Source organism: Mesoplodon bidens (assembly GCF_964165515.1).
Source record: "Mesoplodon bidens genome assembly, chromosome: 6".
In the NCBI taxonomy this organism is placed as follows: Eukaryota; Metazoa; Chordata; class Mammalia; order Artiodactyla; family Ziphiidae; genus Mesoplodon; species Mesoplodon bidens.
Window position 1 is genome coordinate 59,853,276 of NC_138162.1, and position 12,644 is coordinate 59,865,919.

At 38.5% G+C, this 12,644-nt stretch overlaps 3 protein-coding genes across 10 annotated transcripts in view; 1 reads left to right on the forward strand and 2 right to left on the reverse strand.

Annotated features, from left to right (window-relative positions):
• Positions 1 to 592, reverse strand: part of ACER2 (alkaline ceramidase 2) — a 51,135-nt gene extending 50,543 nt beyond the window's left edge. For all 3 annotated transcript variants that reach the window (XM_081237454.1, XM_081237452.1, XM_081237453.1), the window contains exon 1: positions 110 to 592. The gene's annotated coding sequence lies outside the window, so the exon portion shown is untranslated. The remainder of the gene's footprint in view (positions 1 to 109) is intronic.
• Positions 593 to 2,227: 1,635 nt separating this feature from the next.
• RPS6 (ribosomal protein S6) lies at positions 2,228 to 6,922 on the forward strand. Of its 2 annotated transcripts, none has more exons than XM_081237851.1 (6): positions 2,228 to 2,314; positions 2,841 to 2,972; positions 3,492 to 3,702; positions 3,890 to 4,036; positions 6,451 to 6,608; positions 6,727 to 6,922. In XM_081237851.1, the coding sequence occupies exons 1-6, from the start codon at positions 2,309 to 2,311 to the stop codon at positions 6,820 to 6,822; spliced, it is 750 nt and encodes a 249-aa protein (XP_081093977.1). In that variant the 5' UTR covers positions 2,228 to 2,308; the 3' UTR covers positions 6,823 to 6,922. The 2 variants fall into 2 exon arrangements, with proteins under 2 accessions (XP_081093977.1, XP_081093976.1); XM_081237850.1 differs by lacking the exon at positions 2,228 to 2,314 and adding an exon at positions 2,383 to 2,573.
• Positions 6,923 to 8,995: 2,073 nt separating this feature from the next.
• The window catches only part of DENND4C (DENN domain containing 4C), a 124,146-nt gene continuing 120,497 nt past the window's right edge, over positions 8,996 to 12,644 (reverse strand). For all 5 annotated transcript variants that reach the window (XM_081237844.1, XM_081237843.1, XM_081237845.1 and 2 more), the window contains 3 exons: positions 12,444 to 12,594; positions 10,883 to 10,947; positions 8,996 to 10,648 (listed from right to left, as the gene is read on the reverse strand). In XM_081237844.1, the coding sequence (XP_081093970.1) occupies positions 10,512 to 10,648; positions 10,883 to 10,947; positions 12,444 to 12,594 (353 nt within the window). In that variant the 3' untranslated portion in view covers positions 8,996 to 10,511. The remainder of the gene's footprint in view (positions 10,649 to 10,882; positions 10,948 to 12,443; positions 12,595 to 12,644) is intronic.

The following is a 12,644-nucleotide window of genomic DNA, read 5'->3' on the forward strand; positions in this document are numbered from 1 at the left end:
GGTTCAGCTGCTCTGAAAATCGTTTGGCAATTCCCCTGGGAAACACAGAATTACCATGTGACCTGCTCCTATATACCCCAAAGGACTAAAAATAGGTACTCAAACATACCAGCACTGGGCTTCCCTGGTGGCGCAGTGGTTGAGAGTCCGCCTGCCGATGCAGGGGACACGTGTTCGTGCCCCGGTCTGGGAGGATCCCACATGCCGCGGAGCGGCTGGGTCCGTGAGCCATGGCCGCTGAGCCTGCGCGTCCGGAGCCTGTGCTCTGCAACGGGAGAGGCCACAACAGTGAGAGGCCCGCGTACCGCAAAAAAAAAAAAAAAAAAAAATACCAGAACTGTTCACAATAGTCAAAAGTTGGAAATAGCCCAAATGTCCATCAGTGGATGAACGGATAAACAAATTGTGATTTACACATACAGTGTGATAGCATTCAATCGTAAAAAGGAATAAAACACTGATACACGCTACAACGTGGATGAACGTCAAAAATATTAGAAGGCAGACACAAAGGTCACATAGTGTATAATTCCATTTATATGAAATATATAGAGTAAGTAAATCCATGGAGACAGTACACAGATTGTGGCTGCCAGTAGCTGGTGGAAGGGGGTGGAATTGGGAGCAATTGCTTAATGGATGCAAGGTTTCCTTTTGGGGTGATAAAGATATCTTGGCACTAGATAGAGGTGGTGATTGCACAACATTGTGAATGTGCTAAATGCCACTGAATTGTTCACATAAAAATGAATAATTTTATGTTGTGTCAATTTCACCTTAACAAAAATTACATACACAGGATTTCAATGCATCATTTCACCAACCTTTTTACACTAACATCAGATGATTGAACAGGATTTAGCAGAATCTTTCAGCTTTGAATGTGAAGCAGGCCTAAACTCAAAACTTTGTGATACTGAAATGGAAGATGGGATGTAATAATCTTGGAAAGTTAAAATTATTTTTGTTTATTTTAAATGCAGTTTTTTTCTTGAAGAAAAAATATGGAGTAAATATGTAATAGATAATAAATGTTTCTTCCTTCAGGGTACTGATTCAGGGTACTGTGGGCTTCAAAGTTAGATCACCTGGGTTCTCATTCTCATTCTCCCAGGAATGTTCTGGAGGACTATCAGATACACTGTATCTTTCCTGCATCTTTCTATTCTAATAAGAGTTGAATCATTGCTGATTCAAGATTTACTATAATATACTCATTCCTTCTCCCTCTGCTGGCTGGCTCCATACTACTACACTGATAGACTAACACACAGAAGAGCTGGGGTTATGATCATATAACAGATATTTACTGAGCCTTACTTATTAAGTACCATACACTTTGCTGCATCCTTAGTATTCCACAGTGAAGTTAAGACATGAGCCCTGGCCTAATTTACCATCTAGTAGGGGAGGCAGACCATAAGCAAACCATTTATGTATCATAAGTAAACAGTACTATAAAGGGAAATAGTGCTACACTAGAGGAGAGGAATACGATTTCTGGTTGTGTGTTCAGGAAAGGTTTCTCTTAGGAAGGACATGCAATCTGAAAAGACTGGCATGGCATTAACGAATGGCGATAGGTGAACTTTAGACTGTGGAAAGTTTATAAAGCCAGGTTAAGAAGTTTGGAAAGTATTAACTATAGTGGGAAATAAATGGTGCATTTCCAGCAAGGGAGTGATAGAATTTTGCGTTTTAAAAAGATCGCAGGGGCAAGACAGAAAGCAGGGAGACTATTTAGGAGGTACCAGGACTTGGAGTAATTATGGTTTTGGGCTTGGGTGACAGGGTGGCTGAGTGTATCATTCTGTGGTAGAACGATGACTGCAGCGGTTAAAGGACAAGCGGATGATCGAGTATTTAAGGAAAAAACAGAGCACAGCTTTCAAGGCGTACTGTTCTGAACAGCCGGAACCAGGGCAGGGCACGCTCCTAAAGTGGAAATCTTCGGACGGAGGTTGAGGTACAAGACAGCCCAGGAGAGCCGAACTCCGATCCCGTTCTCCCTCTTTGGTGTCATCAGAAGCAGTGGCCGGGACCGAGCGGGACTGCTCTCTGACCCAGAACGAAGGGGGAAAGAACAAGCAGTGGAGAGACTAACCTTCGAAACTAGACCTGGGCCGCCTCACCAACACCTCCCACCGCTGATTAACCCCACCCCCGGAAGTGCCGCCTACCCACGCTCGCTTCCGCTATCCCAGGCGTCTGACCGTCTCGCGAGAACTGGAAGAGCCTATGTGACCTGGGCTAAGCGGAAGTTGGGTCTCTTTTTCGTGGCGCCTCGGAGGCGGTCGGCTGCTTCGGAATGAAGGTGGGAACTGGTGGCGGGTGTTGCGCTAGGTTTGAGTAACGTGGATTGAGCCCCAGAATACGGCGCTGCGCTCCAGAATCCTGGCTCTGAATGGAGAAGGGCCTGAGGCAGGAGAAGGATCGCTCTTTTGGGGCCGGAGCTCTTTCGGAGAGCGGATGGCGAGCGATTGCAGCTGGAGCTGCGCCGGGCGGGGAGCGCCATGGTGGCGTCCTGCCCCCCAGCCGGGATAGAGGCGGCCCTGCTGCCCGGTTGCCGGCAAGTAGGTCGGGCTTCTTGCTCCGAGAGGGTGAACTGCTGCGCAGCGCCCTTCGCCCCGGCGTCATTCCGCGAGGCTTGAAAGATGTGTCCTACTTTTAGTGCAGTGTGTCTTGCGCGGTCTTATGTACACACATGCTTCAGTGAGTAGTATCAAATTTTCTGTTAGTTGTGTGCGGGTGACAGGAAAGGCTTTTTGCAGTGGAATAACCTTTGTAGTGGTTCTGCGATTTTCATGAAGTTTCCCCCCCCCCCCCCGTTTAATTTTTAGCTGAACATCTCTTTCCCGGCCACTGGCTGCCAGAAACTCATTGAAGTGGACGATGAACGAAAACTTCGTACCTTTTATGAGAAGCGTATGGCCACAGAAGTTGCTGCTGACGCTCTGGGTGAAGAATGGAAGGTAAAAGTGGCCTGCCGGACTGCCGAATTGAATTGTTAGAATATTTAAGAGAGAGATGGTAAATGCTGTTCGGTAATTGGTAAATGTAATGGGGTTGAAACTCCGGTTCTGTCTTCTGACCTTGGGTTTAGTTACTTCCAGATGTCACTTTATAACGTGGAGCCATCACCTGGCAGGGTTATGTTCATGAAAAAATATATAGTTCTTGCCCTGCAAGCTAATGGTCTCCACTTTTTTTTGAAAAGTGCCAAGAAGGGTTGTTTTTGATGTATTTGTGGTTCATTGATGCTTTGTTCCTTAACATAGTCTTTCTCCCCCAAGACCTGTTAACTCTGGTAAAGCATCGGCTAGAAGTAACTTGATTGAAAGGACTTTGCTAATTGAACTTGGGAAATTGGAAGTGTAGACAAAATTTAGTGAACAGAGAAAGCTATTAAGTTTCAAATTGGTCTTAATGAAGTGTACTTGTTGGAGGCCACAGTCTTTTGTTCTGTAATGTGTCACTATGTTCTCTTCCAGGGTTATGTGGTCCGAATCAGTGGTGGGAACGACAAACAGGGTTTCCCCATGAAGCAGGGTGTCTTGACCCATGGCCGAGTCCGCCTGCTACTGAGTAAGGGGCATTCCTGTTACAGACCAAGGAGGACTGGAGAAAGAAAGCGCAAATCTGTACGGGGTTGCATTGTGGATGCCAATCTGAGCGTTCTCAATTTGGTCATTGTAAAAAAAGGTGAGATTTTTATTCTTGAGTTAATTTTTGTCCACACTGATTTAAAGCGGATTGTCGATTGATTGATTGATTTGCAGTATCCCCAGTTTTGACCAGTGGACTTGTTTTAGCAATGCCTGAAAAATCTAGGGTTCTTGTTTGTAAGGAGGTTGTTGAATTAAAACGTCTGTTCATTTTTGTCTTTCAGGGGAGAAGGATATTCCTGGACTCACTGATACTACTGTGCCTCGTCGCCTGGGGCCCAAAAGAGCTAGCAGAATCCGCAAACTTTTCAATCTCTCTAAAGAAGATGATGTCCGCCAGTATGTTGTGAGAAAGCCCCTAAATAAAGAAGGTATGGGGGATTATGCAGTTCAGGGCTTGCTTAATTTCATTGATTCGTCATAGCATTTTGTGTGCATGTTAGAAGGTAAAAATCTGCCTACTAGTTACCTAGAATCTGAGTTTTTAGGAAGATAGTCGGGGAGAGAGAGGGTCAAGACGTGCAGTTGGTATGAATCCTTATTATATCCAGTGCCCTCCAGAGTGATAGAATTTTTCTTGGGAATTTGCCTTTGGGTCACTGATGTATAAGTTCATTCAGAGATAACTTATGAGACATTTTAAGTTCGTTGCTTTGGGGTTAGGAGTTGAAAGAATGACAGAAAACTTGGGGGTTGTTATTGAATGTGCTCTCACCACCCCCAAACTTGCTTTCTTTCCATATCAGTGGTTCTAATTTTTTTGTTTACCAAAGACATGCTTTCATCCACTTAAGTTGCTTTAACTGCTGGCCTTCGTTTACTTCAACTGGAATGTGGATAGCAATAGAGTTGTGAGAATTAGAAGTTGGAAAGAAACTTTATTCAAAATACCAGGGACAAGCGTTTGGGGTTTTGGGGTTTTCATATGTATATAAATTTATTTAGGTGTAGTTGATTTACTATGTTGTGTTAATTTTGCAGTACAGCAAAGTGATTTAGTTATATGTATGTAAATTCTTTTTCATATTCTTTTCCGTTATGGTTTATCACAGGATATTGAATATAATTCCCTGTGCTATGCAGTAGGAGCTTGTCTATTCATTCTATGTATAATAATTTACATCTGAATTCCAAACTCCCAAATCCATCCCTCCCCCTTGGCAACCACAAGTCTGTTCTCTGTGAGTCTGTTTGTTTCGTAAAGTTATTTGTGTCATATTTTAGATTTCACATGTAAGTGATACATGGTATTTGTCTTACTGTAACTTTATTTAGTATGATAATCTCTAGGTCCATCCACGTTGCTGCAAATGGCATTATGTCTTTTTTGTAGCTGAGTAGTATTCCATCGTATATGCCTACCATATCTTCTTTATCCTTTCATCTGTCAGTGGACATTGAGGTTGTTTCCCTGTCTTGGCTATTGTGAATAGTGCTGCTATGAACATAGGGGTGGCGTGTTCTTTATGAATTATAGTTTTGTCTGGATATATGCCCAGGAGTGGGAGTGCTGGATCATATGGGAACTCAGTTTTTAGTTTTTTCAGGAACCTTGGTGTTTTATTTTTTAAGAAGGTATATTGTTTATTAGGCAACATAACCCATCACTAGTGAGGTCTGCAGCAGCGATGCTCAGTAATGATATTTCTGTAGTGAATTGTATGAATATTTATAATACGTGGAATAAATAGCATGTTAGTTCTGGGTTGGGTTTTCCTGACAGATCTGAAAAATTTTGCTTGGGTTTTGGTTTTCAGGACTGGGGGCTTAAATAAGCTAATATATGGTAAGTGCTCATTGGTCACTCATACGAAATATTTGGACAACTACTGTGTGCCAGGTATGACTTTCAGTGAAGTAACTGGCAAATATACGGTAGTTCTCTGTAGTTGCGCCCTTGGAAATATCATTAGTGTACTGAGTGCTACTTAACAAGACATTTGTTAGATGGTTCTTTTTTTCTTTATAATTCCAAAGGGTTTTTTATTTTAGCAGAACCTGAACAACTGAGCATTTAGTCTTAGAATATTTATCTGAAGCGTTTATTGCTCCCAGAAGGTGTCCACAAACTAAAATCACTGCATCTGAAAAGACTCCTGTTCTGAAGCAGATTTATAATCCAGAGGATTGTGGATTATAAATCAGACAGGCTAAGTGAAGACATTCTCAGGAATTCCCTGGTGGCCCAGTGGTTAGGACTCTGCTTTCACTATGGTGGTCCAGGTTCAATCCTGGTTAGGGAACTAAGATCCCACAAGCCGGGCAGCACCACCAAACAAATAAATTCATTCATTTGTTCATTCATTCTAATGTTAAGTTTCACTCCAGATAAGCAGCCTGTCTTAGAAAATAGAAATTTGAGCACTAATTAGGACTTCAAAGAGCATGGTGGGATGCAGTTAATGCTTTACTTAGTTTTCATGACAAGTTAAATACGCGGTTAATACTGCTCAAATGTCTTAACGGTACAGAGAGATATAATATCCTCCCAAGACAGTGTAATTGGGGAAGGGAAATAAAAGTGAACAGAAAAAAGTATGGGGTATGACTTCTAACTGTTCAGCAAAGTAACCTATTACTTTGCTGAATTTACGTATGATCTTGAACTTGACATCCAAGCTATTGGTATAGGAAAACACTGGTCCCTAGTAAACTGTCTCATACAAATAAGTTTTCATAAGAACTACTGAGTGTGAATCTGTTTCTAATGCTTTAAAAATGTAAACGTGGGTCCTATTGAACAAGGGTATTATTGAAGTGATTGAGTCATTATCTAAATTTTTAGGTAAGAAACCTAGGACCAAAGCACCCAAGATTCAGCGTCTTGTTACCCCACGAGTTCTGCAACACAAACGTCGGCGAATTGCTCTGAAGAAACAGCGTACTAAGAAAAACAAGGAAGAGGCTGCAGAATATGCTAAACTTTTGGCCAAGAGAATGAAGGTAAGTCCTCAGTGTGTGTGTTGGGGGGCGGGGGGATAGGCCTGGCTTTGGATTTGCATTTTTAATCCAGATAAGCTTTAACTGTGCTCCTTTTTTTTTTTTTTTTGGTTTTGTTTAGGAGGCCAAAGAAAAACGCCAGGAACAGATTGCCAAGAGACGGAGGCTGTCCTCTCTGAGAGCTTCTACTTCTAAGTCTGAGTCCAGTCAAAAATGAGATGTTCTAAGAGTAACAAATAAATAAGATCAGACGTCACATCTCCTTTATTGACTTATAATTGATGATAAAATAAACGAAGGTCGAGAAACTTATAGAAGAGGAGGTACTGTATAATCTAGTGGTAGATAAAGTCTGCAAGAGATACCTGAAAGTGGTAATCCTTCAGATTCAGACACTGAGACTGAACTGTGACAGTGGAAGAGATGGCCAGGACAGTTTCTTTGGTGGGTGGCTCAGGAAAGGACTCTTAGCATGTTCACTGGCTTTTTAGCAAGGCATGGAACAATATAGGGGAAATAAATGACTAGGACTATTAATCTTCGATACACTTTATTTTGAGGAATACAGTTTTTCTTAAAGATCTATACATGATACATGAAAAGTGCCCTTGTGAAGATGGACATTTGTCATATGTAAAAAGGATAACTTGTTAAAAGCATAGTTAATGGATACCATTTTAAAATAGTTGACAAAGCTTTTAAAACCAGTGCAGATTTAATGCATTAACAGAAAGCTTTTCAACTCTACTTGTTTTTATTATATTTCACACTGCGAAGGAGTTGACTGTACCTCTTTTTAGAAACACGCATCAGTGAAGGATGCACAGAGAAAGTATACCTTTTTTTTGGCTGCAACGTGCAGCTTGTGGGGTGTGGGATCTTAGCTCCCTGACCAAGGATTGAACCCAGGCCCTTGGCAGTGAGAGTGGGGAGTCCTAACCACTGGATTGCCAGGGAGTTCCCAAAACTGTACTTTTTCTAATGTACTATGTCTGGTTTCTATGGTAATTGCAGTTAGAACCTTCATTCAAACCATTATAGACCAGAAGGGTCTTAAAAGAAGGCACATTAGGCTTTAAAAGGTGCTCCTTTGCCAGAGTATATATTAACCACAGGTGAGTAAAATTTTCAAGTGGCTGTAACATGTAGAGACTGAAGAAGTGCTTCCGTTAAAGTGTGCATAAGAATCACCTGGGGATCTGGCTAAAAAGTGGACTAGGATTCGGTAGTTTGGGGCCCCAGTCATAAGTTCCCAGGTTAGGCCAATAATGCCAGCCCTGAAGCAAGATTCATAGAGGAGATCCCCATAGCTTTTTTTTTTTTAATTGGAGTACAGTTTATTTACAATGTTGTGTTACTCTGCTGAACAGCACCCATAGCTCTTAATGTAATATTAAAAAGTTACAAAAGTCTTAAAGTCTTAATTGGCAGGTGACAAAGTTAGAAGTTGAACTTAACAGCATTTAAAGAAAGGTACCCAGTGCCAGAAGGACTGACACTACAGTTGAATCCTAGAGGGTAACAGGCCAAAAGGCAGGTCTGGTGTAAGCCCAGAATTCTAACTAGTAGCTAGTTGATTCTAATGCATAAAATATGAGAACCACCCTTTCTTATTTTGAGGAGTACAGTCACTGCGGTGGACAGATAGGTAAGGTGGGCCTAGACTATACTAGCTTACGAAATCTGGCAGATTTAAGAGTTTAACATTGCAAAGACATTGAATCCTATATTACTAGTGTATACCAAAAATGAAAAGGGCAACAATTGAATATCCCAAAGGTATGTCAGACTTGTTTATGATTGTTAACTCATTAACTGCAGGTTGCTATAATCAATCTATGAAAAGCAGTTAATACCAAATCTAAAACCAGTGTAAAGTTATGCTAAATAATCTGCAGTAATTTGAAAGATGGCTTTCAGAAGTTAATCAGGATTTAAGTCTCATACAGTCATTCTAGATATTTCTAAACCTATAGATAATGATTTGAAATCTGGTTTTTTGCGTCTGTTTTTTGCTATAATTTTTACTGCCCTTTCTGTGGTAGGTGCAAGAAAAAGGCCTTTAAGCAATTTTAATACAAATCAGTCTCAATTTCTGAATGCCAGCCACAGGCTAAGCTTTCCAATATATAATGGCTAAGTTATTTAGATTAATATTAAAAAGCTATTAGAAATTTTATAATTTGATACAATACAGCAAAATATTCTTAAATGTGTAAGGAGATCATCACAGGGTTGTTTTAGTGGGAAGTGCTTTGGTAATTTAGTTCAAGTTATTGAGAACTACAGAGAAGTGGGAAAACAGACAATACCAGAATTCTGAAGATCACAAAAGCTTGAATTACTGTACACACTTCAGGAGCCTTAAAAATGTAAGACAAGCACAGCAAACTTGAGAAATTTTCATTTTATTCAACCTTGATTTTTTTATATGCAAAGTAATTCCAAACTTTGTGTTGGGGCAATAAGTGTTAAGTATTAAAACTAGTACCAAGTCTTAAGTTGCAAAAATATATTCTCTGAGACAGTGCAAAAGATCCATTTTTAAGGCAATGAGAATTGTACACAGTTTCTGACAAGTTCTTTCACTTAGCACTTTCACAATAAATTGAAACTAGGATTCTGCATAGGTCTTATTAACCCTGAAATGTTGGAAGACTGGTATAGTAACAATTTTTAAAATATAGCAGGTAGAAAGGAGATGTGGCTGTTAACTGTACCATTTGGAAATAATTACCAACTGATTTAGTTACCTGCATAATTACTGTAAAAGCGAGCACACACAATCATTGGCTTTTCAAACCATGCATGCAGAGAGGTAAGGCAAATTTACTGTCCCTAAGGGATGTTTTAACAAAAGGCATGATAAATGTCAGTGAGGCATGTAAGGTCATGATTTTCTTAAACCTACTGGCAACAAGTTTAATAAGCTTTAACACTTTAAGACAATTGATTCAGCCTAAAAAACAGTATTTACAAATGCACAAATAGTAAGTGTACAAATCTAAATTTTATACAAGAATAAAATTCTGTGTGCAGTGCAAGTTATCCCACAGGTTTTTAAAAGTGACCAATAGCAACAATTTATGTGCCTGAACAATTTCAGGCCCAAAGACATACACAAGAATTTTAATTTTGTAAATTATGAAGCTGATTAATTTCATTTAAACTATCTGGCTCATTCCAATTTTAAAGCTGTTGCAAATTAACATGATACAGGGAAGAGGATGAAAGGAAGTAACTGGATATTCAAGATACAATCCATTAAGGGAGCTAATACATAACATGAAGGGTAAAAATATATATTAATTTTTAAGTCAAAGGCAAGGCAGTTATCAGACTTTCAGGTAATTTTTGAGATTAATGACTACATATGAATTTAGTAGTAGTCATTTATTTAATAGTTGGAGACCCCCTTTCAGAAAACTTGATTGCAACATGCAATCTAAGAATTTTAATAAATATAATATGGCTGAGTAGATACACAGCCACACGTATATACACAATACACAAATAGTTGCTCTTATAATTGAGATTTCGTTTGTTTTGGGGTTAGGCAAGTTTACATTAATTTGCCATTCCCCAAACTCAATAGCTTCAGATGTAGACAAAACGCCAAGAATGAATATGGTTTCTCATTATCGAACTGCTACAAATAACAGATGCAAAACCAATTTTCAGCAGATAAAAAGTTCAGAAATTGTAAATCTTCAACATCAGTAAACCTTAGGGCATTTTAGTGGCATTTTTACCTTCTGAGATGATTCAGTATGAATTACATTTCATTATTGTCCCAAGAATAACTTCATTTCAGTTTTCACCAATTCATAATTTGAAACAAACCTTGAATGTCTCCAGATTGAATCTATTCCCCCAGTTCTGTGTCCAAAATCTAGTGAATCTTATTTAAATGAGAGGTGCTCCAAAACACTTCCTGCACCACTCCACACTGACACTTGGTGGAGCATCAATTTTCTGCAACTTTTCAAGAATCTCTGTAGATAAACTATTGTATGCAAGTCCATACTCATTGTCAAAAGCCTCTGAAAGATATTTTCAAAAATATAGTTGGTATTTCTTAATAAATAAACAATAAAAGCTATGCATTTAAAAATGGTAGTCAAATCATTTTTATATACATATTTAAACTGCATATTTAAAGGCAGAAATCTTTTTAAAGGCAAATGGAGTATCTGCCCATACCAATTAGAATTTTAAAAGTTTCTTTAGGAAATAAGACAAACCCCCTTTAAGGAATCCCCAGTTGACGAACTTACCAATATCAATATTCTCTCTTCCAAGAGATACTAATGATAAGAAGAGGATTTCTCTGTATAAACTCCTATAAAACAAATATTTTTAAAATTAATGGGCAAAGAGCATAAAAATACCCTTTGAAGGTTTTTTAAAATGGTGAAAAAAAACAACATTGTAAATCAACTAGAAAAAAAAAAGATTAGGTTCTGTAGTTAACAGTAATGTATCCATCCATGTCAGTGTTCTGGTTTTGACATAACACTACACTTATGAGATGTCACCTTTGGGAGAAGCTGGGTAAAGTGTCCACGGAACTCTTTGTACCATCTTTGCAATTTCCTGCAAACTTATGTTTCAAGTTAAAAAGTTAAAAGTTAATGGGCATAAAGCTTCACATTCGAAATAACTAAGAATGGCCTATTTTAACTTTATTGTAATTATTTAGCAATATAATAGGTAACTTTTAATTCTAATTTCTAATTCATATTTACAAAAGCAGACTTTTGCCACATGACACAGTAAGAGATGAATTTCTAAGTAAGTTAGGGGTCTAAAACCCTTGGACACAAACAGTATGAAAGATGGTGTGGTCTCTACTACTTAACCCAACAGTAAAGGATAAATCACCTTTATTTGATTTGCAAACATAAAAATGTTACAAATGAAACCTTAAAAATGAGATTCGTGACTCATTTGTTAAAAAAAGGGGAAACTTATGAACTGATTTGAGTATTTACAGAAAAAAAAATTAGAGAGCAATGCTGATTCTGATGATGCTCCATGCAGCTTTCTTTAGAAGCTTCAGAAGCCATAGTATGTCATTTTTAATATTCCTTCCCTCTCCTTCAACTAAAGACACTTGAAAGTGGCTGCTCTTTAGCCTGTGAAGGAGATAATCTCTACCTCAACTGTTGAGATTACAGAAGGATCTAACCATTTTCATTATGCATTCTTGTCCTATCATTTCTGAGACTATCTTCAAAGATGCCATGACTAGAAACTTGAAGAGCACCTGGAAACACTGTTTATGTTTGATAGAAGGTATTATGTCTCTCTTTCTGAAGCTTCCACCACAAAATTCACTTATGCTGAGACTGGGATGAGTACTGATTCAAGCGTGTTAGCAGACAATAAATAGTAAGAGGATCAGGATAGCTCCATACCGTTTGTAATTCATTGCTTCCATCATTTTCCTCATTTGTTTCTACTCATAAACCCATGTATTTTTTTTTACATCTCACAAGATAAGATGCGTGACAGGACCTGAACGAGCAGTACATATGTATAACATCAATGTTAACACATTTATAGGTTTCCAGTGAATAGTAGTAATGTTTTCACAAAGACTCAGTACGTTTTAGACATAAATGAATTACCTCCTAAAATTTAATCTATTTCCCAGATATTTTTATTATGTTTGTGATCAAGTATGAATGCATTTGGGTAGCACTTTTTAAGACAATCAGATGTTCTACAATGAGTATGTGTTTCTTTTACAACTAGAGATAGTTTTAAAAATCATTTTTAAAATACCATGAAATTATTTCGAATGGCATCAAGTACCAAATACTGGATTATTACCTTTGTCTTTTCATGTCTCCCTTCATTTGTTGTGAAAGCAGGTTGATGGGTTTAAGAACATCATCATGTTGAATACTCTGCCTGATGGTTTCTACTAAAGCACTTGTTGCTTGTTGTTCCTCTGACAGGAGAGACAATTTCTTTTCAGAATCTAATAATAAGAACACAGTAAAAGAATACATTTAGTCACTCTAATTATTA